This window comes from Rissa tridactyla, chromosome 7, assembly GCF_028500815.1.
Source record: "Rissa tridactyla isolate bRisTri1 chromosome 7, bRisTri1.patW.cur.20221130, whole genome shotgun sequence".
Taxonomy (NCBI): domain Eukaryota; kingdom Metazoa; phylum Chordata; class Aves; order Charadriiformes; family Laridae; genus Rissa; species Rissa tridactyla.
The window spans coordinates 55,168,333-55,196,131 of NC_071472.1; the positions used below are offsets into that span (position 1 = coordinate 55,168,333).

Consider the following 27,799-nt stretch of genomic DNA (forward strand, 5'->3'; position numbering starts at 1 on the left):
ACCCGTCCTCCACCTCCCTCTGCTCAACAGGGAGAAAGATACCCCTCTCCTCCATCCCCAGAGCACTCCAGCGGGCAGAGGCAGGCTGAGCCCAGCCCCAGCTGCCTCCAGTTAGCATCGAGCTCTGCACACACGCGACGTGACAGCATCCTCCATCTCTCTCTCGTTTTTTTTTTTAAATGTAGCAAATCCAGCAAGGCCCCAAGCTCATGCTCATGTGCTGTCCTTTTTGCAAGTGATTTTATTTTAAAACTGGAACACAAGTTCTCCCTTTGTTTAACAAGTCCCTTCTTTTTTTTTTTTAAATAAAATTAATTTATTCTACAGAACAGTAAACTCTTCCAGACTCTTCCCTATTTACAAATTAACATTTTTGCTTGCAGATCATTGCTTTCCCCTCCTTTTCCTATCCTGTGACGCAGAAGGTGAAAAATCAGCCAACATTTGAAGGTCTGTAAGGCAGCACTCCCAGCCCCGACCACCTGGCCCGTGTGGGTCACGAACAAGAGTGCCGCAGCCGGAGGTCCCCCCTCATCCACCACGTGCGTGAAGGAAGCAGGTCCACGTTAAACCCATCAACCAAGAGCATCTGTCCTCTCCCTGCTGCGTGAGCTCCTCTGAGATGGGTTTTAGCTGTGCTGAGGAAGGAGAAATAGCCCCACCAAAGCAAACTGCTCCTGCTGCCCTCTGAAGGGCCACGCATTTGGGGAAAATGTGGCATTTGCTGCGGGAATGAGACCCACCAGCCCTTGTCTCACACACCCATGGGGCAGAAAGTCAGCTCCCACATTGCAGGAGGCAGCATGGAGCCCTGGAGACACCTTCCGTGCCTTCTTGAAGTGGGAGAGACAAGCGACTCCAGCGTGACTCCAGCACTGGGGACGTGCTTTGCTAGCTCAGGAAAGAAGGCACCTAAAAAAAAAAATAAATTTGACCCAACCCAAAACTCCAGGCAAATTCAAGAGGTTTTGAGCTAGGTTGTGGCTCGGCTCGTACCTCTCTTTGCACTAAGTGGTAACTTCTAGCTGGGTACAGTGGGGTCTGTTCTACCTGAAGACCTAGCCAGACACTTCAAAGCCACCCCGCTCAGGTCCTGCTAGCACTGTCACCCAGGCCTGGCAGCCACCCGAGGTGCCAGGAGTCCTGGTGATGGGGAAGACAAGCTGTGTGAGGCAAACCAAGAGGGACGTGCAAGCACTTTGTCTGCATGCAAAGCTGCCCTTTCGGAGGGTCTCCCACCCCACAGGAGGCAGACAATCCCAGTAAGCAGCCTGTAAAACCACCCTGCAGGCTTCAGTGACCAGTAGGAAAAGCATCGACAACGTAGCGCGTACCTGCCCACAGCGGGTTTCTGCTCTACGCTCTCTTCCAGGGCTCGCCTCTATCGGGAGACCTTTTTCTGCTATAGATGCATGTGGCTGCACTGGTCTATCAGAAAGCCACCAAGAAGCAGTGACCGCTGCGGTCCCTCGTCCTTCCCGGCAACACTGCTGCTACAGCCATCGCTGGCAGGGTTTTACATCTGCCAGGGAGGGACTTCAAGCCACCGGAGAGGGCAATCCTGCCTGTCACTGCAGCCAGCCTGGCCTGGCCCTGCCGTGTCGGCTGCCTGTTCACCCACCTGGCAGCAGCCCCGTTCCTTTTGCTCTTCCTGGGCATTTCTATTTCTCTAAGAAAAAAAACCAAATGATCAATCTTCAATAGCATCTACTGAGGACGTGTAGTGTTTTCACTCCCGGGAGCCCAGCCGAGCACCTGCAGGGTGAGGCTGTCCCTCACCTCCAGACACAGCCCCCGGCCTCTGTCTGACCCCCCCCGAGACATCCCGAATGACGAACAACTGAGGCAAAGCGGGGGCGTTGTCATATTTTTCAAGGTTTGCCTTAAGCAATGGAAAATATTGCCTAGCCGCAGTAGAGAGAAGGCAGGAGGCTGAGCCGATGCCCTTGCGGAGAATTTCAAAAAAGCAAGGAAGAGAGGGAGCAAGAAAGGGGTTATCCAGGGACTCTCCATCAGTACAGCAAGGAGGGAAAGGACAAAGGAACAGAAATGACAGGACAGCAGGAAAAACCTTCCTTGAATGTGATTCTCTAAGCTTTGGAAAAAACCCTTCTGTCAGAGGGTGGGAAATGCGTGCCCCAGCAGGAGCCTGGAAGCCAGCCTGGATAAACCCTCATGCCTCTCGGGCACATGGATCCGTGTGTGTGAGAAAAGCCTCCGCGTGGGGATCTGCCACTTCCACGGTCATCCTGAAACGCCAGAGCCCCTTGGCAGCTGGTTTGCGGGGCGATGGTGGCAGAATGGATGTTGGCCGCGCTTGGCTCTCACCCCAGAAGGAACGTGCCGAGGTGCTTTGGCTGGAGGAAGGAGCCTGTCACAGCTTCGTGCTGCCATCCCAGGAGGGACATCCCCGGGGAGGAGATGCAGGGAGCCCGGCTCGGCCCCGGGAGAGCTCTTGGTCCGAAGGGAAAGGGAAGAGGCTGCAAGCTCCAAAATGGCACTGATGCTTTCAGCCTCCCAAACCCCCAGCGCTGCCCCAACCTCAGGGCTGGCGCCGGGTCCAGCTGGGACATCGCCTGCTGCTCACACGGCTCCCAAAAGTGGCAGGGAGTGAGAGGGACATCCCGTCTGGGATGCTGGTGGTGGCAGGAGGAGGTGGCGAGGCTGGTGCAGCAGTGAGGGGCATGGGTGCCCCGCATCCCCCAACCATCCCAGCCCCCGGGCATGGGGGGCTCAGTAGAAGGAGTACTGGTTTTCCACCGCCCGGGTCCGGCTCCGGGCACCGTCAGCCTCGTGGTAGTCCTCGGCACTGGTGGCGGGAGGATCTGACCGGCGCTCGACGCTGTCGCTGCGGCTCCGGGGGCCCAGGGCACCCTCCAGGCGGTGGTAGGGTGCGGGGACGGTGACAGCGGGGACCACGGCCACCCCCTCGGTGGGTGGTGGGGCTGGCAGGCCAGTGGGTGCTGTGCTGCAGAAGTAGTGCGGAGGCGGCAGGTCGACCCGGCAGCCCGGTGGCTGTGATGCGAGGGCTGGCGGGGGGCCGGTGTCTGCAAGCGAGACAGGAACTTGACCCCCTCCAATGCTGCCTGGGGGCTCAGCCTCCCCTCTCTCCCTCGCTGGCACCTTCCCACACCCACCCTCTCCCTTGCTTGCCCTCTCCATCCTTCTCCAACCCTCCTTGCCCACCCTCTCCCAGCACAGCAGGACGCCCCAAGCCCCACAGACCCCTCTGCTCCTCTCCTGCCCGAGCCAGGGGACTGACACCCACAGCCGGGGGACACGTGGGTCACCCCAGCGCCGCCCTGCTGCTGCGTGGTCCCCCCGGCCTACCTTCAATGGGATAACGCCCACCTTGGGGCACCTCCAGAGCCACGCACAGCGGCACGGGTGCAGCTTTAGGGAGGGGGGGATCCCAGGGATGGTTCCCTTTAGGTCCACGCAAGATCCCAGCCACCAACCCAACCCTCCGTATGCACCTACCGGGCAGTGGGCTCTGGGCCACCACGTAGCTCCGGAGGGTGATGTCCGCCGCGCCGCCCGACTCGAGAGGGATGGGGTGCGTGTGGAAGTGACGCAGCATGTCGAAGATGGTCTGGAACCAGAGGTGCTGGACGTGGCACTGCCCGCTCTCGTTCAGCGACAGGCGGAGGTGCTGCAGGGGCAGGGGGCCAGTGGGTGAGGTGAGGATCACAGGGGTGAGATTCACCCTCGCAATCAGAAGGAGCCACCATCAGCCACGGGAGATTCGCCCGTAATATAGGACTTATTTTTTCCCTGCTTGGCTGGGAGGGTCTCCTGCTGCAGGGTGTTTCCTGCAAAACTCCACTCGCTGCAGCCCCAGGAGAAGTTTGTCCCCTCTTGGTGATGAACACCATAAAAGCAGCCAGAGAAGGGTGGCTGGGTACAGCCGGGGGGGGCTGCAGCTTCAGTCCTGGTGACACAGATGACCTAGGAAAGCCCCAAGCCCGCCCGCAATACCTCTTGCGGGACAGGTGACAAGGCCAGGCAGTTATAGCTCAACCCCTCGTGGCATGTGTCGTCTGGTAGAAAAGGGACCCAGCAGAAAACTACACATGGGTTGGTACTTTTATAGTGCATCCGCGTACTTCAGGACACGGAGCAGACAAGAAAAAGGCAGGGGATGGTGTGCCAGGCGACACTAGGCTTCCACGGGGTATTTAACCTTATGCCCATGCGGCAGGCACTGATCCAGCTGGGAAGGCGCCGATGTGGCTGGGGAGGGTGCAGAGGGCTCCTGGGGGACAGGGGCAGGTGGTCCCGAGGGATGCCCTGCTGGGGTGCAGCTCCCCGCAGAGCTGCCGTGTTTGGGGTCACCGCATGGCACCCACTTGCTCGCGGAGCCCCCGCAGGGTGGGAAGGAGCCCCGGGTGCTGGTCAGGGCTGGCACTGATAGTTAGGGAGAAGCACAGGACACCCACCTTTGCTTTCCCCTGGAAGTTGAAGGTCAGGACATACTCCCCCGGCCGTGTTTCGCTCTGCCGGATGACGAACAAGCCGTGGCTCCGGGCACCCCCGAAGAGCACCAGCTGAGCTGCCTTGATCCGCGAGAGAGTCCCGTGGAACCAGGGGAAGTCGGAGAGGTTGATCTCCGCCTCCGCCTCGCTGTCCTCCCCTGGCCGAAGGGATAGCAGGGTTTTAGGGAGCACATGGACATCGCCCTTTCCCACCCCTTCTTCCTCTCCCTCCGTGCACCCCCATGAGATGCTGGGGCCACATCCCACATCCTGGTACCTGCGAGATGTCCACCGGCAGTGGGGGAAGACTCCAGCGTCTGCAGGAAGCTCTCCAGCGGGACATGGGTGAGGAGCTCCCCCAGAGAGTCCCTGCCCCGGCCGTGGGGTGTGGGGACAGCAGTGGCTGTGTTGTGAGTGCCGGGCAGGGCACATCTGTCCGGTGGCCTGGGCACATCTGTAAGGGAATTTGCAGAGGGATGGATTCACGGCTTGGCATCCCTGGATAAGGCTGGGGGCTTTCCTGCTCTGAAAGAAGCCCCATTGGAGCACCCCTGGCTCTCGAAGACATCTCAGGGGTAGGTTACGGCTCTAGCCGCAGCTGGGGGGACTCCCTTTCAGCCTGTGTTGGGTGTCCTTCCCTTGGTGCGACCGGGATGGGAAGCACAGACCTGTCCTGGCTGGGCATAGAGATGAGGTGGGGCTGCGCAGGTGGAGGCTGCTCGCCGCGACCCAGAGACCCCAGTGCCCGCAGATGGGGATTTGATCTTCTGCACGTACGAGGACATACGCGAGCAATGTCAACGTCTTCAACAGGGGCAGACCACCGCCCCGGGGTGGGGGCAGGCATGAGGAAGAGGAAGGCAATTGACAGAGGAAGATCCCTCCCCACAGCACCTGCTTCAGGCTCCTTCACTTTATCACTGGCAGGATCTGACCCCCCCAAACCAGAGCTGGCACCCCCGGATGCCCACCCTCCCTGGCGGGTGTTTTTCCCGGCCGTAGGTCCTTACCGTCAGCCAGGAACTCGCAGCTGCAGGAGGACACCCTGCCTGGCAGACAGGCTCCCTGCGCGCAGGACGCCAGCTCGATGTCGTCCCCGCTGTCCCTGGGGGGAGAGCACAGAGCAGACGGTCACACGCCAGCTGCCACGCTGCAGAGACGTGCACGCGTGGCACCTCCGCTCACGGGCACACGATGGGGACTCGGCCAAATTAAAGTCCAGCTGTGATCCAGGAAGACATCCCAATGCTCCTCGCTTCCTCCTGGAGGGGCTGCCACGGACAGAAGCACCCCCAGCACCAAGCGGCAGAGCAGCCGGCAAAACAACGTGGCTTTTTAGGGGTGAGATACCAGTGTGAGGGGATGAAACCCCTGAAAGCCCTCACTACGTGGGTCACACTGGTCGGACCTAGCTGCAGTATTTTGCTGCAGCCTTGTTGGCCTGGATGGAAATTTTTTCCCTTGCCGTTCAGTGCCTGGCTTTGCAAGACATCCACACACGCACGCATACTCCCACCACCAACTTCCACCCAGGGCTGCTCTCGCTTTCACCCTCCGCAAAAGGGAATTACCAACCCACAGGAATTTCGTCCCCAAAAGACACCCAAAAACCGATCCGGGAGGCGCAGAGCGAGACAGCGAGCGGGAGCAGAGCGATGGGGGGGCAGCAGCGGTGCAGCCCCCGCAGAGCATCCCTGCTGCCTGACCCCCGCCCGTGCGCTTCGGCACCCTTCTTGCGCAAGCCCCCCGGCTTGCTCCACAGCCTATTTTTAATCCTGGCCGCCGGCGAGATGCCGGTGCTGCCGGAGCTGCCCACAGCACTCGGCGACTCTTGCTTAACGGCGGCCACGTGGGCACAGGCAGCGAGGAAGCGGCTGCGTTAGCGGTAACGGCTCACGAGGGAGCTGCTGAATTATTTCGCAGCCGGTAAGTGAATCAGCCATTGGGAGTCATTCAGCTGCAGCCCATCAAAAACAAGAAGGGAGGAAGGAAACCAAAACCAACAACGCTCTGCAGAAAAAGCTGTCGCCGGGCGCTCACACAGCGGCTCCGGCATGCAGCCCTTGGCAAAAGCATCGGGAGCTGACTGAAAATTCATTCTTGGCACCAAACGCGTGTGTCGGTGTATTAAACAGCTCATTATTATTTGCTCTGGAGTTCATTATTATTTGCCTTACGGTCACGTCCGGAGGCCAAAGCGGGACCGCGCTGGCTGCTAAGCAAACATAAAAGGCTGGGAGGCTGCCGGCGGCGGAGCGAGGGGCTGGCGCAGGGCTGCCGGCAGCTTCTGCTGCGGCTCGAGGTGAGCGCAGCCACGGCCCTGGATGGAAAACCAGCGCCAAAACGTGCGCTGGAAGGAAAAATAAAAAAAAAAAAAAAAAAAAGACCATGGTTTCCAGGCTTGTCACCAGCCCAGCCTCAGCGTCGCTTCTTGAATTATGTATTTTAAAAAAGGAACAAAAGGAGCACAGATGTGGAGTCCATCAGTGCATCCTCCCTGCGAGACGCAGCCTCGGCCGCGACCCACCTTCGGCAGAAGGGGGCAAAGGCAGCCCGGAGGCAACCGGAGCCTCTCCAAGCCCCTGTTCCAGGTTTGCTCGAGGTTTTCACCTCTGCAAGCTTGGGCACCTTGTTTTTTCCAAACCTGTGCCAAGAAGGGCAGTGCTGGGGTTTCCCCGGAGCCCGGGGAGCGCCTGGGCTGATCCTGTCTGAGCCAGCTGAAGGGCAGCAGCGCCGGGCACGCGAACATCCCAACGGCATCGACCTAAAGCCGATGAGAAGCGTTGGCAGAGTTCTTGTGACTCCAATGCCACCGTGATAGAAATGTAAATTAAATGATTTAGCCAGCAGCAAGTTAAATATACTATGGATGCTGGACTGGGAAAAAGCGTAGAAAATAGCTCAAATATAGTAGAAAAACTTTAGAGGGTGGGTGTTAAGCGCTTCCCGCGTTGAGGGCTGCGTTCCCCGGTAACCTGCCTCTGGCTGGCCGAGGCGATGTGGGGCAGGAAAGGGTGAGCAAGCGGCCAGCCCTCCGCAAGGCTGCACCTCTGACACACACGGGCTGCTAACTTTGCCTCCAGACTTCTGCTGACGTGAGTCAGGGACTTTCTGTAACACCCCGAGTAGCAAAAATTGCATCGGGGGAAACAACCCGTGCTCGGTGGTGAGGGCACGACAGCGAGCCTTACCCGGGGTCGATGCAGTCCTGGATATCCGCCACCCAGGAGTGCTTCTGCAGGGAGTCGATGGTCTCCAGGATGTACTCGGCCCCGTTCTCCACCTGCAGGCAATATGGGACAGTGTCAGGCTGCGACTGGGGTCCCCCAGGATAAAACACACCCTATAACCCAGCTGGACCCCCCCCAATTCACTTGCTGCTGTTGAATAGCACCTCGGTTGAACAGCAGGGGATAAGGGGCCCCCGTCATCCCAGCAAAGGGATGCCCCACAGAGATGCTTTGATGTGCCTGAGCGTGACCCCTGACCAAAGCCAGGGCTTGGAGGAAAATCCCCACCCCACCGTTACCAGCGAACGCGTCACAAGGCTTTTTTTTAGGGCCTCCGTGGCAAAACCCACACCTGGCCGGCAGCATCGGGGGTGCATGGCCCCACGCACTGGCACAGACAGCATCCCTCACTTCTGGGGTGCCTCAGCGTCCTCCCGAAAACCAGCTCTGCACAGGTAGAGCAGGAGCCATGCTGCCCTCTCATCGCCCAAAAGCCTGCCAGACCCTCAAACCCAGGGGTTTAAAGCCTCTCCTCGGTTATCTTTTCTGCCTGCTGGTCCATGAGGCTTCCGATTCCCGATCGCACCAGGGCGGGAGAGAAACTCGCTTTACCAGGAAAAAAATTAAAATGAAAAATCGGGATGCAAAAGAGCCTCCAAAATTGCAAGCCCAAAGGAGCCGGGTCTTTCCGGGGCCAGGGAGGACGCAGAAAAGCCAGCAGTGGGGCAGCGGGACTCAGAAGCCACCCCGTGCGATGCTGCGTGCCTCGGGCGGGTTTCCCCGCGTCCCTCACAGCTGGCGAGGCAGCCCTGACTCCGGGAGGGTATCGCGTTGCCAGCCGAGACGACCTCCCAGCGAATTAAATTCATCACAAACAACTGAATCACCCTCCTGAAAATCAGCAGGGCGCCCAGGGAGCCGTGCCCGGCGCCCGGGCTGGGGCCGAGCAGCGGCGATCGCACGGGTGATCCTGCCCCGAGCAGAGCTGGTGGGGAGCAGCAAAGATTTAACCCACCCCCTTTTTGTTATGTTTAAGCAGAGTAAAGGAGCCTCTCTGCTTTTCCGAGGGCAACGCATGAAGCCGGCGTGGGAGACGGGGCTGCTCTCTCATGCAGAGCATGACAGCAAGAATAAACACGTGCAGGGCTCGGGTATTTTGCAAGCGCCTGCTTGTGCAATGGAAAAAAAAAAAAAATAAAAAAAATATGCATGTGCTTGCTGTCCGACACACTGCCTGCTAACTTTTAGGCAATTTGGGAGAAACCATTCGCGCGTGGCCTCCCTGAACAAGGCAGGGGGTTTTCCACCCATCGTAACCTGCCAGAGCGCGGCATGTTACGTGTGAAGGTTGAGTTTGGGCTCGACATCAGCCCCGTAGGAAGGCAGCGGGGGAAGCCGTGGCACCCAGCTCCTTTGCTTACCCCTCTAAGCCCTACCCCGACATCGAGGGGTGCTTCACCCCCTCTGCCAGTCCAGCCAGCAAAGGGGGAATGCAAAGGAGCGCTGAGAAGATGGTGGAAAAAGATTAGGAAAAATTTCTGCGCGGAAAGGGCTGTCAAGCATTGGAAAGGCTGCCCAGGGCAGTGGTGGAGTCGCCATCCCTGGAGGGATTTAAAAGACGGGAGACATGGTGCTGAGGGACACGGGGTAGCGGTGGTTTTTGTCAGAGTTAGGTTGATGGTTGGACTCGATGATCTGAATGGTCCCTTCCATCCTAGACGATTCTACGATTCGAAGATGTCCCAGCAAGAAGGGCTGGGGCAGCAAATGAGCTCCAAATAATAAAGGATGTTGGAAACAAGGGAAAAGCATCCTGTGCTGAGAGCCGGGAGGGGAGGGCAAGGGCTGGCTGGAGCAGCAGGAGAGGGGCGGCAGATGGACTCCATGCTGCGCTCGCTGCCTCCGCTCGCTCAAAGGATCGATGGCAATCAATTAACCCCGCGGCAGGGCAAGCGCCCCGGCCAGAACGGGGCGGGAGCAGGAGGGTACCTGGTCAATCAGGCATTTTCAGACCGGTGGGGTTTGGAGCGTTCCCCGGGGTAATTAAAGAAATGGCTGAAGCAGTCGCAGGGCCATTAGCAGTGGGAGGGGAGAGTGCGCATCAGGCTCCGGAAGGTGGGAAGAGGGCAAGCCCAGAGTCCTCCGCCAGCAGCCAGAGAAACTAACCCTCCCTGGGCACCCAGGAGGCACCCTGGAGCTGAATCCCCTCATCAGGGATCTGCCATGACCAAACCCTGTCTAACTCATCTGCACTTGCTTGTGGCAGCCCCAGGGACGGGGAGAAGCAGTGCCACAGCCTTGGCATTGGCCACGCTTTGGGCACTGATGGACGCTCCAGCAAAGTGGGTAGCAAGGCATGGTTGAGACGAGACTTGTAGCAGATCTAGAAAACATGATCACAAATAGCTGATGAGCCATATTCCAAGAGCCGTTATCAATGGTTAATGGGTTATCGATGGCTAATGATCAAAGCTGAGGGATATGCTAGAAGCTCCTTCACATCAAGGACTCTCTGTGCATGCTGCTCTTCAGTAACAATTAAGACAAAAGCAAAGAGACAATGCCTAATCAATTCACAGATGACACCACGTTGCAAGTGTGTTGGAGGATGAGACGAGAATTCAAATGATCTCATCGAAGCTGAGAAATGCTCTGTGGAAGAAAAAGCCCAAGCCGGCCCCCAGCTGAAGGGCACGGGCGAGCTCTGGGCTCACGCTAATCGCTGTGGGCGTCTGGGCTGGGGAACCGTGACTCCGGAGCGGTTCTGCAAAAAGCACCGAGGGGTTACACCAGACCACAGGCTGCGTCTGAGTCAACATCGTCATCAGGGTACGAAGAAAGCAACTGGATCAACTTGGGCTGGGTAAAGAGGAAGAAGAAAGGAGAAGCAATCAAAGGAGAAGCAATCCTTCCCATCCACTCCTGGCCACGGCACCACACATACTTTGGGGCACACTCTCTCCAGAGCCCATGAGGAAAGCGGGGAGGACCTTGGGCTGGTCAGTCTGGAGAGAAGACAAGACACGAGGTCGGTCTGTGAGGCACAGAAGACAACAGCCGAATTAGCCTCCATGTCCATGGTGGACACCGACTGCAGCAGAGGTTGAGGCCGAACAGCAAGAAGTCCGTAGGGCAGGGAGGACGCTCTGGAGGAGGCTGCCAGGAGAAGGTGTGGGACCTTTACAAGGAGCCAGGTTTGGTGGAGAGTGATTTCCCACAGGAACGTGTGCTGGGGCCAGATGAGCTACCAGGCGCGGGGGCTTTCATGAAGCCAGGCTCCATTTTTTCCCTCCTCTCCTTCCACAGTTTTCTAAGCTTTTAAGCAGGTTCATTCAGCCAGGAAGTTTGGCCTCTCCACTCTGCCTTTGCTGCCTGCTTTTAGGGAGAAGCATCAGGGAGCGAGGTGGGTTTTTTAGCAGAGGTAGGACACAGAAATCCTCGAAATGCTGGTGTGCTACCTCCCAGCGGGGCATGTCAGGCTGAGAGAGCTGTGGGGGTTCACCCTGGAGAAGAGAAGGCTCTGGGGAGACCTTCCAGCCCCTTCCAGTCCCTGAAGGGGCTACAGGAAAGCTGGGGAGGGGCTGTTTGCGAGGGCACGTAGCCATAGGACGGGGGGCAATGGTTTTAAACTAGAGCAGGGTGGGTTTAGATTGGACATTAGGAAGAAGTTCTGTACACTGAGGGTGGTGAGACACTGGCCCAGGTTGCCCAGAGAGGTGGTGGAAGCCCCATCCCTGGAGACGTTCAAGGCCAGGCTGGATGAGGCTCTGAGCAACCTAATCTGGTTAAAGATGTCCCTACTGACTGCAGGGGGTTGGACTAGATGGCCTTTAGAGGTCCCTTCCAGCCCAACGCATCCTGTGATTCTATGTCCAACAGCTCTGATGGAGAACACGAGTCCATTAGCACGAGCTGGGAGGCACAGCCTCATTAGCTGGAGAGAAACCTCATCTCCAACGACACATCCATCATCACGGCAGCACATCACGCCCCGAGCCAGGACCCTGCGAAATTCAGCCCCACTCTGCCGTGGCAGGCTGCTGCCTTTCGGCAGAGCAGGCGGGAGCATTAAGCTAATTAATTGTACGATATGAGAGAGATTTCTGGAGAGAGAGAGAGGAAGACTTTCATCCTCTGCTCGTGCCCCCAGACTGGCGTGGGGTGGTTGATCCCCAGGGCTTTGGTGGCCCCGCACTGCCATGTCAATGAAACGGCCACCACATGCCACCCATCCAGGGCAGCGGCAGTCACAAAACCACAGGCAGCCGCACCAATTAGTGTCTCTGGACACTAATTTATATCAGTCTCCTGGTGACACGGAGAAGCAAAACCCCACGGTGAAAGCCAGGCAAACAGCTCGATCCCAAAATACCCAGGCATCAGGTGGCGGTTGCATCATTTTGGGGAGGGGGGAGACAACCCAGGGAGGGCAGGCAGGGATCCCATGGGGAGTGTTAGCACTATTGGCTCCGAAAACCAAGCAACGGGGGGCCGGATGGGGGCTGGATGGGGTCCCCATCGGGACCCACACCGCCGCCGCCCTGCTCTCACCTTTAGGACGAAGGTGTTGTCTTTGTCGGGCATCTCCAACGGCATGGTGGTGCGGACCTCGATGATGGCCGAGAGCGGGATGCTCACCTTGGGTTTGGAAGCCTGGGGGGGGGGGGAGTGGAATTAAAAGAAATCAATCAATCAATCAATCAATAAATAAAGTCACTCAATTGAATCAAACTCTCCCAGGGGATGACGCAGCGGGGCTCTCAGAGAGGCAAGATCACAGCACGGTTATTACAGGGAGGGGTGGGGGAAAGAATAGATTTCCCTCATGTGCCTGATAACTCCAAGCTCTTTTAATTAAAGCAAGGGGAGGCCCGGTGGAAGACAGGGAGGTTAGTGCATTTAACTGCCAAACCTCTGCCTTGCTCCAGCGCGGGCTGATACGCCAGCTCTGCCGAGACCACGTATTTCTCTCCTTTTTAAACCCTCTGCCGATGGAGATACGCCACGGGAGCGCTGTGCTGTCCGACGGCGGTGCTTCCCATGCAGAAAGCGGCCCAGGAAGACGTCCCATTTATCCAGCGCGAAAGTTGCATTTCAACCCATAAGCTACAACACAGCAGCCTTAGCCACCCAGGGAATTTTAATTACATTAAAATAAAGAAAAATTAATTTCCCCTGGGGCCCCCGGCACCCATCAGAGCCTCGGGGGCGGGGGGGGGGGCAGGACCCGGTGCCTCCCACTCAAAGTCTCTGCTGAGCAACAAATTCCCCAGGCATTTGTTTTAATTATAACAAATCCCCCCAAAGGAGCCCGCGGAGCTGCTCTCCGGGGCTGGTCCGCTCCAGGGCTCCGGGATTCGGAGCATCATGGCTGTGGGAAGCAGAGATGGGATTTAGTCACCGAAACCCGCACCCGGTGCCTTGGGTGCATGGGATGGGATGAGGCCGGTGATGAACCCCACGCTACAGGTTACCAACAACGCGTTCGGTTCCCATTTTTTGAGGGGGAAAAAAACAGATCCAAGACAGAGAACAGGAACTGCTTTTTCCCCTCCAGGACGTTTTGTTTCCACCGACCCCCGGCCCCAGTGAAGCCTCTGGGGCTGTGCGGGGCTCAGCCCTGCCCAGGGGGATTCTCCCCTCTTGGTCTTTGCATGGGAGAAGGTCAGGAAGGAGGAGGCAGCTGCTTCGAAAGGAAGGAAAATACGGTGTTAATTCACCGGTGAGCCGGAGAAGGGTCTTCTCCAGGAGGGCTCCTCCCTTTAAAGATTTAAAGGCATGACCATAGTTTCTGTAGGGCCTACACAAAAGCAAACCTGTGGGCTGCTGCAGCAGCAAAAAGCAGTTTTCCTCCAGCTGTGCCAGGCTGGTGCCGCTTTTACAGCCAAATCGTTTGCCAGATGGAAAGCAAGATGGGATGAGGGGAGAAAGACGTAAACCGAAGCGGGGTGTGATTGTAACAGGAGGGCAGACAATGTTCATAAAAGTTGCCATAAAATCATTTCAAAATTGATTTTTAGAGGCAAATCAAGATACGCTAAAAAATTCCCTCTCCGAGTACTCCCTTAAATGTTTTAAGAGCAGCAGTTGTTCCATTTTAACCTGAGTTTATTGTCCCTTTGGTGCGGCCGACTCTGCAGCGCTGCTCCGCGCAGCCCGCACCCCCCGGCGTCCCCGGATCCCCCGTCCATCGTGCCATGGAGGCGGTGGTTCCGTCCCAGGGGGGTCCCTGGGCTGAGGAAGCCCCCCCGAGCCAGCTGCCAGCGATGCACGCCATCCCTACCAGCGCCGACCCACTCGCTGGAGAGACGCGCTTGAGTTTAAAATTATATTTTATATTTTATCGGGAGAGATGTGACGGTTAGGCGAGAGGCACGGGCCAACACCAACAGAGCCAAGGTTCATTTTAGCCTCAGAAAAATAGAAAACGCTGTTTAAAATTGTGAACTATCGTGCTGTACCTATGTGTAATGAATGGATCCATCCCTCTACCAAAACCAAGGGCTAACGGGGGTTCGGGGCACACCGAGACCCAGGGAGCCGCAGCCCCGGGTGCAAGACCAGCAAGCCCAGCACGATGGCTCGTCACGGCATCGCTACCAGGGATTGAAATGCAAACAGGAAAGTCCTGGAGAAGATGAAGTAAATGAGATTTTTTTCTCTTCCCTCGGTATTTAAATAACCTGAGATTTCATTACCAACACATCCAGCTAGTAAAGCCCCAGGGAACGGCTTGTTATTTGCCCTGGGCTCTCCGAAGAGATGAACGCACAACACAGGCGAGGGTTTGGCAGCACAAATTATCCCTTTGCTCAGCCCAGGAGCAAAGGCAGTCCCGCGGCAAGGAGGAGACTGAAGGTCTCCTAATCCACATTTCTGGAGCAAAGGGCTCCACCGCCCAGCCTCCCCCCCCAGGAAAACAGGGACAGTGTTTCCCTGCATCGCGTGGAGGGGAAATGGGGGCGAGAGGGGGAGGGAGGACGCACGGAGGACACGCCGCAATGAAAAACGGCTCCTGCTTTTGAAGGTTTCATTGAAATTACAGCAGAACAGACGCAGGCAGGGAAAAGTGATACTGTGGGTAATAATAATAATAATAGTAGTGTTCCTCTGCCCAGGAGGGCACGTAGCTGGGGCTGTCTGGGAGGAGACCTGCAAAACCCATCCATGGTAGTGATGCTCCAGCCCCAGAGGGCATCGCTGTTGTCTTCTGCCACCATCACCAAAAGCTGCATTGGAGGTGGCCTTGCAGACGCAAAATTATTCCAAATGAATTAATATTTTTACATGAAAACAAACCACCTACTTTCAGAAAGTGGGCAAGCGTCCCTCTGAGATCTAAAGCGCAAAGGCCGGGCGCCAATCCCAGCCATACTGCTGCTGCGCGAGCCACCGGTCAACCACGTGTCTCTGCAACACGTTGGGAAGAGAAAAAACCCTCTGGATAGCCTGGACACCTCACATCTTGATGGGGGAATGAGCTTTTCCACCAAGACTGATGATATTTGGGGGCCAAAGGACCAGGCAAAGGCTTCAGCGTCTCTCCCAAGAGCCGTGTGGAAGGAGGGGGCCATGCCCTGGCGAACGGCAGCAATTGGGGTCTGCAGGTTGGATGGGTTCCAATGACACTGTCCCCTCCATTCTCACCTCAGCCACCCACCACCAAATCCCGCTCCAGACCAGAGATGGATCTCATCCCGGCTCAGCAGTGGACATAAGAAAAACCTCAAGCAAAGCTCAACTGCTGCTCGAAACGCTCAGAAAGACAACAGCGGAGAAAAGCCAGGACTTACCTTCGGAGGGACGTAAAACTCGAGGAGGAACCTCTCTCCTTCCACCTTCACCGCTTTCCGGAGCAGGAGGCGGCACTTCTGCCACTGCGAGCTCCCCACACAGTTCGTGTCGTCGGCCACCATGTAGCGCAGCGTCCCCTCCCTCTGGATGTCCACCAGCTCCACCTTGGAGGAGGGCACCTTGGACAGGCGCAGCTTGTGGGTCCATTTTTCCCGTGGGTCACCGGGCTCCTTGCCCCCGCCAGCCGGCCATGGCTCTCTCTCGGCTCTCCGGCCACCCGGGGCAGCCTCGGCACCCGGCTCCGGAGAGGACTTGCGATGCCACATCTCCTTCATACCGTCCACCACGCACAAGCTCATGTTCCTCAAGGAGAAGCCTTTCTTGAACTTGGGCTTGGTGGCAGCGTGGATGGAGACGTCCTCCGAGCTGCGGGACTGGCCGTAGGAGGACACCTTGCGTGCCTGCACCTGCTGCGCCGGGCTCAGGTACCGTCCGGTGGTGCCCAACGGGGTGTCCATGCTGTCCAGGGACTCAGTGGACGTCTCCTCCTTCCTCGGGGCGACCTCGCGTCCGTAGGGGACGTGGCAGTTCTGCAGCCCCACGAAGGGCACGATGTTGTACTTGGTGGGGGAGTCGGACACGAACACCCGGCTGACCTCCAGGCTGAAGATGTCCAAGAAGTTGGCGGCGAAATGGTGGGAGAAGGAGGTCTCTGCCCCGGGGGTGTCGTAGTGGGGGTTCTCCTTCAGGAACTGGCAGAACTTCTGGGCGAAGTCGACGGCGGCCGCCTGGGCGTGCAGCTCGCAGAACTCCCTCCAGTCGGGGAGCGGGGAGGAGGGCTCCTGGCACAGGGCATCACCGTTCATGGCTGCCCCATTCCACCTGCCGGCAGGCTGCGGGGGAACGGGGACAGCGTGAGTGCGGGCACAGACACGGGCAAGGACACAGACAACCCACCCTGTGTGGCCGTGCCCCCCTGCCAACGGGGGTCTCCCCCCACAATAACGTAGGAACGGGTTTGCATCCCCAGTGCAAAGGGAAACACCGTGAGAAAGTGCTTTTGTGCCGTTCCCTCTCCACCTCGTACGTCAGAAAGAATCTTGGCCCAGGCAGAAGCCATAAATTGTACTTATTTTACAATTATAACCATGCAAAAGCATTATTGATTTCTCATAAAACCACTAAGGAGTCCCCGACCGGAGGAGCCCAGGGGGATTCGCCTCCAGGATTTCTCCCGCCTGTGTGTCCTGCCGGGGCACAGCGGCAGCTCTCCCACAGCAGCACCCGCAGGGCAGCACCCTCCCCTCTGCACCCCGCGGCTGGTGCTTCTCCTTCTCCATCCGTATTTCTGCCCTGATCCTTCACCACATCAATTTTTAATTTTTTTTTTTTTTTTTTTTTTTTTTTTTTAAAAAAGAGATGTATTGGAAGAGACATGGATCGTGCTTTGGTTGGCAAGGACTGAGCCCGACGCGCTGCCAGAGTCGCTCCTTCCCAGGCTTTATAGCCCAGACCCTCCTCCGCCAGGTGACATCTCACCTGGGGCAGGCGCTGCCCTCGTGTCCCCCCCACCATGCCCCAGCCCTCCCTGTCCGGTCACATCTCCGTCAGAGCGAGCTGAGCTGCCGGAGCCACGCAGGGGCTCAGTCCCTGTGCTCACCCGCCCCGCTGAGCACCACGCACCGGGGGGTAATGGATAACCCTGGGACAGGTCCTCCACAGAAGCCGATGAGTAGGTAGGGTACAGAGGGAAAAAAAAACAAAACCAAGAAGCCAGACCCAGGAGCCCACAAGAAGTTGCAGGGAGCTGAAGACGAGACCCACACGCCCACGGGAGAAGCACCACTTCACCCGACCTCCACGCTGGTCCCTCTCCCAGCGGCCACAGGACTCGCAGGGGCATGGGTGCACCCCCGCCTTTGTGCTTAGGTTGCACTTCCCAAACCTCTCTGTAGCTTTGGGCGGCTTGAACCACCTCCCTGGGGAAACCCCAGCAGCAATTGCATCTCAAAAATCATCTCCCAGTGCCGAGACATCTTGTGCCTGCTGGTGACGGTGAGCCTTGCCCAGTGAGCCCCCAAACTCATGGTCCGTGTGTCCAGGCAACCCTCATTTTCCCGCTGGAGGGCAGCGTTTTGGCTAACCCACCTCTGCTGGCTCAAAGACAGAGCCCGGGGGTGGCCATGGCTGCCATGCTCCAGGCAGGGACCCTCCCCGGGGGACCAACGCCTGCTTTCTGGAAGGACAGGAGAGTTTCCCTGGATTTTGCTGTTCTCTGTTCACAGAGCAGCTCTTCTGCTGGCGAGGGATTACTCCTGCTAATAAATCGCGTGCAGTGACCCGCCAGCAGCTTACATGGCCAGTAATTAATTACCGCGCGGATGAACTGCACAAGGCACGGGATCGGGGTGAGCGCCGGGGACCGCACTAACCTGCTCCTCATCCTCCAGACCCCAGCCGTGTCGGTCACCAGACCCCAGGTGGGACCGAGCCCCCAGGGCTGTGATCCGGAGCAGTAGCAGCAGCCAGGAGCTGGTTGCCATTTCCCCAGCGCATCCCTACAGAGACGAGACGCTGCCTGACCCAACGGCACGAAACATCCGAGCAATCCGGGAGCATCTCCGTCCCTGGAGGAGACTCTCAAACCCCCTCAAACGGGGAGAAACTCACACAGGCAACAAAAGCATTGCTTCTGAGAGCCAGAACTTGGCTTCTCCGCTGTCTCGTAAGGACCACGCAGCTTTCCCCTCGGCAGCAGCTCTGCCCCACACACGTGGCATCTTCCCGCTTTCGAGACAGGGATGCTGCTCGGCGCCCCAGCTGTGCCAGGGAGGCAGCGAGGACATGGCACACACGTGGCCAACAGGGACCTGTGCTGGCCCCTCATGTCCCACAGCACCATCACTATTCCCAGCAGAGCTCCGGCCCCTGCAGAAATCCCTGGCGAGGATCTCCCCGGCATCGCGGGGCTTTCCCGAGAGCTGAGAAGGTCCCGCTCGCTGGGATCCATGCCAGCTGGGAAAAACCCCATCCCTGCAGTTTAGGAGCCGTGTCTGAATTTCCCCAAGAGACAACAGGAAAGCAGCAGAAAGCGCAAAGCTGTTTGTTACCCGCCCAGCAAATGCAATTCCTACTTATCCATCCATCACCCAGCAGAGAATTTAAAGGCTCGGCTTGTAGTGGCGGCTACTGCCCTTCGGCTTTAAAATTCCCAGCCCCAGCTCCCCGCCACCCCCCCAGGAACTGCCCCAGCACCAAGCCATGAGCATTTGGGCTGGGGGAGAAAAGGGAGATGAAAAGGATTCTCCTGCTGCCAATCCAAGCGTGCACGGCAAGAGCAAGGGAGGGGGAAAGGGTGCAAAGGGAAAAGAGTGGAAAGGGGCTTGGGGGTGGGAGGGAAAGCCCCACGGCGATGGGGTTAATTGCATGTGCTAGAAGGGAGCAGCTTGGCTTTGCCTCGGGTGTCAAGCCCTGGGGCTTTGCCTGTGTCCCCCCACATGGATGGGGGGACAACGCTTCTCCCCATCCATCTCTCCAGGAGGGAGCGGTGCTACAGAGCAGAGCCTGCCTGCCCGAAACCGAGGGATGGCAAGCCACGATGCAACAGACTCTGAGAGATTAAGGGGGGGGGGGACACGGAAAAGAAAAAAGAAAGAAGAAGAAAAACAAACAAACAAAAAAAAGACACTTCAGAAAAGATAAAGCCCCAAACAAAAAGCCTCGCCAGCCAGGCAGCGCAGCCAGGCTCAGGCTCGGAGACACGCACACAGAGGCATCACAGCATCTTCCTTTCATCTGCACGGGGATGACAGACTTTAAAAGGCCAATTTATAAAAATGAAGCCTAGAGGAGAGACATCTGGCAGGTCTGAGGAGGTGGCAGGGGCGGGGGGATTACTAACCCTGCGCTACTTCTCCAGCCCCCCTTGCCCGGAGCGGGTCTGCGAGTCCCCAGCCGGGACCCCCCGGGGGAGGCTGGGGGCAGCCCCCCGGGACGGCAGAGCCATCGCCACCCACCCCAGCACATCCACATTCACCTGATTTCCGTGGGAAGCAGGCTCCCAATTATCCACGTAGATTTACCTTTAATCTGGGTGCCTGCGCTCCCCGCCATACCGACAGCGCTGCCCCACTTCTCGAAATAACTTATCATGCCACAGACAGCATCCCCGGGCAGAGCGGTGGAAGCGAAGACGAAAATAAGCTCAAGATGAAAATAAGCAGCAAATCTGCAATTGCTTTTTTGGAAAGCGAGGGCCATCCGCTCCCAGCCCAGCTTACCGAGGGTTGGAGCCTGCTCCCGGGCACCTTTGGAAGGAGAGGGATCCCTTTGGAGGTGTTATCGGCCGGCTCCAGAACTGGCTCGGGGGGCACAGCCTCGGGTCCCCGGCCTGCGTTACAGGAGAAGACAGACATACCAATGCATAAAATGAGGAGGTTTGTCGTCAAAGGGAAGCCACAGAGTGGCAACCAAGACATCAAGCTGGCGATGGGCTCCTCACCCACCTGCACCGGCCCCCGGCCCCCTCCCAGGGCAGAGCTGTGCACCGCCACCGCTCGGGAGAGCGATTCAGAAGAAAGAGAGGGGGGGAAAGGATTTCTGGGGATCAGCCAAGTGGAAACCCAGGTTGCAATCGCAGGCGAGAGCCAGCCGCTGGCAGCGATGTTATGACAATCTCTCCCGATAAGCTGTGCTGATGCACCCCGCGCCGGGGACGTGTGTCGGACCACGCAAGGGGAAAGCTCTCAAAGTCGGAGTAAGCTACTGACCTCAAGAAGAAACGAAATTTAAACTGTCAGCAGAAGTGCAAGAGACCATAAAAAAAAAAAAAAAAAGTCTCCGGTGAAGCAGGAGTCCGGGAGTGACGACAAAGCTGCCGGGATTTGCTGAACCAGAGACGTGAGGAGGAACCAACATCTAATGAGGTGTTAATAACCCGAACACGCAATGCCGGTCATGGGATAGCCAGGACAGCCAGCCCAGCACTTGCTCCGAGGGCTTTATTTAAGGAAACAACCCTAATAAAGAGATGTTTCCCTTCCGCCCGGCGCAGCCAGGCTGGGCCAAAGCGATCCGAAATTCAACGGGGAAAAAAACTCCCGTCCGATGGAGGTTGTGAGACATGAACCTGTATCCCTCCATCCCTGCCTGCACGGGAGAGCTGCCGGGGCCAAGGGTGGGAGGGCAGGAGAGGGAAAGGTCTGCAGAAAAGCCCTGGCTGATGGGGAAGGAGGTCCCCAGAAGGAGGTCCCCAGCTGCCCTGGTCCAACAAGCCGCTCGGTTTCCAGCAAGATCGATGCCACTCAAAGCCCAGGTTCCTCACGCCGTGGGGATGGCGTGAGGAAACCCAGGCACCTGATCCCCCAGAAAAGCGCCTGACCTCAGCGCGTTGGGCCAGGGGAGATCCCCGAGTCACGAGCAGGTCCCAGAGCAAGGTGACACCTCCCCGGCGGCGAGGTGACACTCCTGGCAGGCAGGCGGCCCCTCTGGCAGCTCGCAAGGGAGCCTGGCGCCTGCCTGCACGGCCCCCAGGCACCGCCCGCCCCCAGCAGACGGGGAAAATAGCTAAAAATGGGCAGTCCCCAGCCCGCGGGGACGGTGGGGCAAAGCGAGCAGCATGTGGGGCTCAGACCTGATGGCAGAAAGGGGGGCAAGATGGCGAGCACATCATCTTCGCTCCTACTGTGCAAGCCCAAAGGGATGGGGGGACACATCAGCCACGGGGCTGACACCCCTCCTTCCACAGCAGACACCCAAAGCCTGCAAGGTGCCTGCAAGACACCTGCAGAGACCAAGTGTCCTCCTCTCGGTGGCTTCCTCTGCCACCCCGAGGAGCTGGCAAGGGTCCCAGCCCTCACAGCCCACCAGAGCTTTAAACAGCTACAGAGGCTGAGCCGAGGAAGAGAAAGCTGTGGGGCAAAAAAAAGCAAAAGTTATCTGCCCGTGTGCCTTACGCGTCCCTCCAGACCCACCTACCGTCCCCACTGCAGCCCCGGGGTGGGAGAAGCTGATTGCTCTCTGCACTCTTCATTGCTCCGTGTACTATTTATACCCTATAGATCTTAAATCAGACCGGCTGTCTGAATCGCAGAGAAATGGAAACAACCTTTGTTCCTCTCATTTACTGTCTACCCCGCTAAAATATTAATTGAACAGCATTTTGGCCTCAAATTTAGCGGTCATATCGCCTTCCTTGAACCAATCCCCCATTAAATGCACGCCTTGACTCCTTGCCCAGACACACTACGGGGTCCTCCTGTCATCTGGAGCCTAGAAAACATTTGTCCGGAGTGAAAAGGCTTCTTGGGTCTTTTTCCGCTGCTCGATGAGGGATTCCTCCAGCTGCAGTGTTAGCTGGAGCGACTGTCCAAACAGATGCCCCCAAAGCACCCAGCACCATGGGATGGACGTTTTCCAGGGCAGGCTGAAGGGAGACGTCTTCGAAACAGAAAATGGGCAAGAAATGACCCTTTTCCCCCCACTTCTCGCACATACAACGGTCTCCCCACAGCTCTGCCTGCAATCCCCGTGTTCCGTGTCCCAATGCCAACCCCGCAGCGCAGCCCGGAGGCGGCTCCAGCCCTGCCACTGATGTACTGAGCAAGTCCCCAGCCCGTGGCACTGCTCACCCCGTCCCGGGGGATCCACTCCCAGATGGGACCCCCAGGTGCCGGAGGGGACACACAGACACCCTTCTCCCCCACATGCAGCCGTTCTGCCAAGAGCAGCCAGGCAGAGCTCAGGCCCACGACAGCCCCCCAGCAAAAAAATGAGACTTTCCTCCATTTCCCGCTATTCTGACCAACTTCGTATCACCGAGTTGTTTCTCTCCATCCCCTCCAAAAATCCCCCCGCGGTGTCAATTTTACCCCCCGCGCTGACAGCTGCTGGATAGCAAAGACAAGTTAATAGACAAGATCCACTGGATCTTGGATAATCTCTTCCCCGAGTAATTCCATCCAGCTTGCAGGGAGCCACACTGCCAGCCCACGCGCGGGGCCGGAGCGTCACCTGGGCCACTTTAGCACGCCACTGATCCATGTACGCCGGCGTGGGACCCGAGAGGCACCAACCTCTCCCTTGGGGAGGGGGCCCCCGGGGTGCCGTGACGCGATGCTGGGCAAAACGTCACTACAGCTGGGAACCACGAACGCAGCCCGGGGCTTGGAGGCAGCGCGGTGTGTCGGGAAATAAAGCAAAGAAACCCCCTCACAGAACCACAGAGTGGTGGGGGTTGGAAGGGCCCTCTGGAGATCACCCAGTCCAACCCCCTGCCAGAGCAGGGTCACCCGGAGCAGGTGGCACAGGAACGCGTCCAGGCGGGTTTGGGATGTCTCCAGAGATGGAGACTCCCCCACCTCTCTGGGCAGCCTGTGCCAGGGCTCTGCCAACCTCAGGGTAAAGAAGTTCCTCCTCACGTTGAGATGGAACTTCCCATGGTCAAGTTTGTGCCCGTTACCCCTTGTCCTGTCCCCGGGCACCACTGAGAAGAGCCTGGCCCCATCCTCCTGACACCCTCCCCTTGAAGTATTTATAAGCATTGATAAGATCCCCCCTCAGCCGTCTTTTTTCCAGACTAAAAAGACCCAAGTCCCTCAGCCTTTCTTCATAAGAGAGATGTTCCAGTGCCCTCAGCATCTCGGTAGCCCTCAACCTCCTCAAAAGAAAAGCTGGTATTTCTTGAAATAATAAAGATAAAAGAAAATATATATAAAATTTAAAAAAAAAATAAAAATAGAGCTTTTGGTAAAGGAGGTCAGAGGCTGTTGTCCCCTCCCTCTCGCTCGGGTGCCACCTCACCTGCCTGTCTCCGTCCAGGGAGCTTCCCGCAGGAAAATGACCAGTCCAAAATCTATTTTTAACCACCACAATAGCAGAGCCTCCCAAGAGGAGCAGCCGAAGCCCTGTCCCCAACCAAGCAATCTCACATTTCCCTCGCTAAGCCTAGATTTCCTTCCGCCCCTCAGCCCACAACAAAACCCTCCTCCTCTTCCTCCTCCTCCTCCTCTCCGCTTCCCATCCTTGTAAAACTATTTGCACATCCACCTCCAGGCCGGACCGTTGTCGGTGTCACACGGCAACGGGGTGCACGGTGTCACGCACACGCGTTACTTATTAACCACTGACCTGGTACCTCGGGGCAGACCCTTCCCGGACTCAGACGTGCCAAATAACGGGTGATTTATCCCCTCGCCCGCCACCCCGGGATGTACCCAGAACTCGGGGGGTTTAAAGAAAAAGCCCCGCAACATAAAATCAACGGCAGTTCCCAAAACAAGTGCAAACTCCTTTAAAAAGAAGAGTCTTACGCGGTAGATTGCTGTGCCATTGAGGGGCTCCTGGGGTGTTTTTGGGGAGGGAGCCATGTGGGTCAGTGATGCGGGATGCCCAGCAGAGCGCATCCCGACGCGATACCCCACAGCCAGCGCCGTGCGCCTCCCTCCCAGCTCGCCGCCGGGGATCCCCCCTTCGTTAGGGCAGAGAAGCTCCCTAGATTGTCTTTCAATTACGGCACATAATAAAACATAGGATAAAGTAACATAGGCCTCTACAACATTTTCTTATTATGTTTGGTTTTTTTTTTTTTTTTTTTATTTTATTTTGCAGATCTAATTCCCCACACGCATCCCCGTCTCATCCCTGCCTGCAAACCGCCTTAAACTGCTGCCTAATGGTATCGGAGCTTGGGAAATTCAATTCTACCCAGCGCCTTCCCCAGGACTGCTACAATCGCTGCTAATTGCTTAAGTGGTATATTAAGCAAAACATCTCATAAAAATTCCAGTGGGCTTTGAAACCTCCTCCCCCCCCCCCCCAAGATGATGCCAAAACACGCTGTTATGGCTGCCATCCCTGGCTGGGGATTCAACCTCAAATATCTCTTTTCCCTTCGCTGCGCAGGGGAGCTCCCAGGCAGGCAGCGCTCCGTGACCAGCGTGGCAGCCATGACCATGCAGGAGGGATTTACGGTTTGTGTCCGACTTCTCCGCCAGCCCTCCTTCCCGGGGATCCCAGCCCCACTGCAGCCCCTTCTCCTGCCCGGGGGTCTTGCATCCAAATGGTGCCGGGACACGGCGTAGCAGGGCATAAACCTGCTCCCATCTTCCCGATGGGGACCCCGCAGTGCGCACACACCGGGTCCCTCTCCCGGCTCCCTCTCCGAAGCACAGCGAGCATCTGTGGGTGCCGATGGATGCAGGGCTCCAGTGGAATCCTGCCCCAAGCCCAGACCCTGAGCCCCACAGCGAGCGGGCGCTCCAAGCCCTTCCGCTTTCCCTTTATCAAAAATCAGGTCTGGGATGGCCTTTTTCCCTTTAGGGATAACCTCCTCTCCGCTGCGATGGAGCCAGCTGGGACTTAAATCTGTAATTCCCGGGATTCAGGGAGCACACCACGTGGTCCCTGCAGGAGCAGGGTCCCCAGTTTCCCTCTGCCAGCCCCTACCCTCTGTTTGCAGGAGGAAGCGGAGCACTGAGCCAGGCACAAGTCTCCAACCTTTACCCTGCCACCTCCCTGGCATCCACGGGCAGGGCAACCGGCCAAGGGCAAGCGAGGGCACCAACAGACGGGTGCGCCGGGGGCGGGGGAGCGCTGCCAGGGGCGGCTCCGCTGGCCTTGGGGCTGGAGAAGCGCAGGATGGCAGCACTGCCCCGGGGCATCCCAGGCAGCCTGATTCAGTAAGAGCAGCAGATGTGCAACCATCATCGGTTTCTCTGCCTGCCTCAGGAAGAAGAGGAAGAGGAAGGGCAGTAGCCAGCAACATCCTCATCTTGAAGAGATGGGTGATTTACCTCCAAGGAGGAAGGAGAAGAGGAGGGTGGACAAGACCACCCCGCCATGAGCATACACAAGATCATAGAATCACAGAATGGTTTGGGTTGACCTTAAAGATCATCTCGTTCCAACTCCCTGCCCTGGGCAGGGACACCTCCCGCCAGCCCAGGTTGCTCCAAGCCCCGTCCAACCTGGCCTTGAACCCCTCCAGGGATGGGGCAGCCACAGCTTCTCTGGGCAACCTGGGCCAGGGGCTCACCACCCTCACAGCAAAGAATTTCTTCCTAATATCTAAACTTCCCCTCGTTCTGTTTAAAACCATCACCCCTCATCCTATCACTCCACTCCCTGGTCAAGAGTCCCTCCCATCTCTCCTGTAGGCCCCCTTTAGGGACTGGAAGGTTGCTACAGGGTCTCCCCGGAGCCTTCTCTTCTCCAGGCTGAACAACAAGAATGCGGCCCCACAAGTCCGGGAGAGGAAGGGACAGACCTGATGGTCAAGAGGAGCAGCCAGAAGAGGTAACCTTGCAGTCTAGCAACCATGACACCCCAAGGGGCTCGTACTCAAGGAAGGTGTCAATTTTAACCCCAAAGCCTTGCCCAGAGAGGACAGGGGAGGCCCCATCCTGCAGCCCCCAGCACTGGCTTGTCCCACACGATGGCACAGGAATATTGGTTGCCTTCCATTAGGAGAGACACCAGGCACCGGCAGGCAAACCTGCATCCTTCTCAAAGGCCTGTCAACAGGCTGGAGCATTTCCACAAGAGTCATGCAACTTTTTTTAGGAAGAAACTATTCAATGGCCACCCTGGGCTGCACTGCAACATTACAGCCACGGAGAGGCAACTGTGAAGCAACACCGAGGAACGCAAGAGGGAGGTCCATGATCCCATCTAAGCACATCTCCTGGCAGCACACGACCACCTGTCTGTGCAAACGCGATGGCCAAGCGCCCCAGGGTAGGAGGGCTGAGTGTTCCAGAGCAGCCTGGGTGGTTTAGGAGCACAATCCCTATTTAGAAGCACGGCCCCAAATGCTCAGCATTACAACCATGGTCCTTTTCCACCCTTCTCCCAACGAACCAAACCAAAAAAATCCCCATGGAGGGGAGGCTTGAATAACCCACCCCAAGAAGCAGTGGCAGGGCCTCCCAGGGATTTTGGGCAGTGTGCTGGGTGGACAGAGCAGTTTTACCTCCTCTCCCGTTCCAGTTCACAGGGTCCCCAAGGTGCCAGCAGGGTGCTTCTTCCAGGTCAAGCGCATAACTTCAACCGATGGATTTCTGCAGTTGAATGAGGGACCAGACCGACTCAGAGGGGCCTGGAAAGCAAAGTTTGCCACAGTGGAGCCCTGGAGTGAGCTCGGTTGTCGCCAGAGCATCTCCCAAAGGCACGCCTCACCCCTCAGCCACAGCTCCCCTGAACCTCACCCTGACCGGCCGCTCCAGCAGAAACCAGAAATAAGCAGAAGGGCCACGGAGAAAGTCCCTCTGCTTCCCAAAAAGGGCTTCGCATGAAGACACCCAGCCCTACCAGAGCTGGGGCGGGGGGGGGGAAGCTCAGGAGCTGCGGCCACCCCACGGGTGTCCCCGGAGCCCCCCGGGGACCGGCGGCACCGGCTGCCCCGGCGGGTCCGGTGCTGCCCTGCCCTTGGCAGGACCGGGCTGGTGGCAGGAGGGGGAAACCCTCACCAACCCCCCCGCCCCCCCCCCCCCCCCCAAAAAAAAAAAACCAGCCTGCCGCCCTCACGGCAAAGCCCGAGCAAACAATAATGATTAAAAAAACAAGAGCATCCACGCGGGGCCATGCGCGCTGCCCGCCCCCCCCGCTGGAGCATCCCCCCCCCCCCACACACACCTCGCCCGCCCCCGGACGCTCCGGACCCACCGACTTTCGCCTCCCCCGGAGCTCTGCCTGCCCCGGGGCGGCCCCAGCACCTCCCCCGCCCAGCCGGGGCTCGGTGCCGGCCGGAGGAACGGCGATGCTCACCGGGAGGGGGGAGGAACCTAGCCGGGAGCGTGGGGGGGGGCGGAAGGCGGGGGTGAGGCGGCGGCAGCCCCCGGCCCGGCCGAGCGGAGCCCCATCCCGACGGCTCGGGGAGGGGGCAGCCCCCCCGCGGCTCCAGGGGGGCGGAGGGGAAGGGAGGGGGGGGGGCTCTGCGCTGCCGCTGCTAAGCAGGGACCCTCCCCCGGGGTTAACGGGGGAGGGGAATAACCGGGAAAACAAGGGAGCTTCCCCCCCCCCCCTTCACCTCACCTCACCCCCCCCCCTCGCCCCCATCCTTCCCCGGCCGCCATCCGGTACCGGGGGATGCGCTCACCCGGCCCCGCCGCTCGCTGCTCCCGGCGCGGCTCCCCGGGGCCGGCGCTGCCCGGCCGCCCCCCGCACCGCCGGCAACGCCGCCTCCCGCCCCTCCCACCGCGTTAAAGGGACCCGCCCGGCCCCGCCGCCCCCCCCCCCACCGGGAACAACCCGGCCCAAAGCGGGAGCAGCGCAGCGGAGCGGGGTCCCCCCGGGGGGTGGCTG

General features: G+C 58.3%; 1 protein-coding gene across 7 annotated transcripts; it reads right to left on the reverse strand.

Annotated features, from left to right (window-relative positions):
* Positions 1–174: 174 nt before the first annotated feature.
* SH2B2 (SH2B adaptor protein 2) lies at positions 175–27,655 on the reverse strand. Of its 7 annotated transcripts, none has more exons than XR_008467844.1 (12): positions 27,594–27,655; positions 26,469–26,594; positions 19,780–19,889; positions 15,499–16,392; positions 12,257–12,358; positions 7,667–7,758; positions 5,486–5,580; positions 4,753–4,929; positions 4,440–4,633; positions 3,481–3,652; positions 1,335–3,047; positions 175–1,143 (listed from the first exon to the last, which is right to left on the reverse strand). XR_008467844.1 is itself a non-coding variant. In XM_054210164.1 (11 exons), exons 4-11 carry the CDS (start codon positions 16,363–16,365, stop codon positions 2,734–2,736), a joined length of 2,013 nt encoding a protein of 670 aa, XP_054066139.1. In that variant the 5' UTR covers positions 16,366–16,392; positions 19,780–19,889; positions 26,469–26,594; positions 27,594–27,655; the 3' UTR covers positions 177–2,733. The 7 variants fall into 7 exon arrangements, 5 of the variants coding, with proteins under 5 accessions (XP_054066144.1, XP_054066143.1, XP_054066139.1 ...); XR_008467845.1 differs by having other exon boundaries at positions 175–912; positions 997–3,047; XM_054210164.1 differs by having other exon boundaries at positions 177–3,047.
* Positions 27,656–27,799: the final 144 nt, after the last annotated feature.

Bases quoted from the DNA above. Each gene is read 5' to 3' on its own strand.
- SH2B2 (XM_054210168.1), bottom strand. From the start codon at position 16,365: ATGAACGGTGATGCCCTGTGCCAGGAGCCCTCCTCCCCGCTCCCCGAC. The intron at 5,581-7,666 runs GTAAGGCTCGCT...CTCTCCCCCCAG, and splicing joins CAGGACTGCATCGACCCCGG to GGACAGCGGGGACGACATCG. The intron at 3,653-4,439 runs GTGGGTGTCCTG...CTGCCCCTGCAG, and splicing joins ACTTCCAGGGGAAAGCAAAG to CACCTCCGCCTGTCGCTGAA.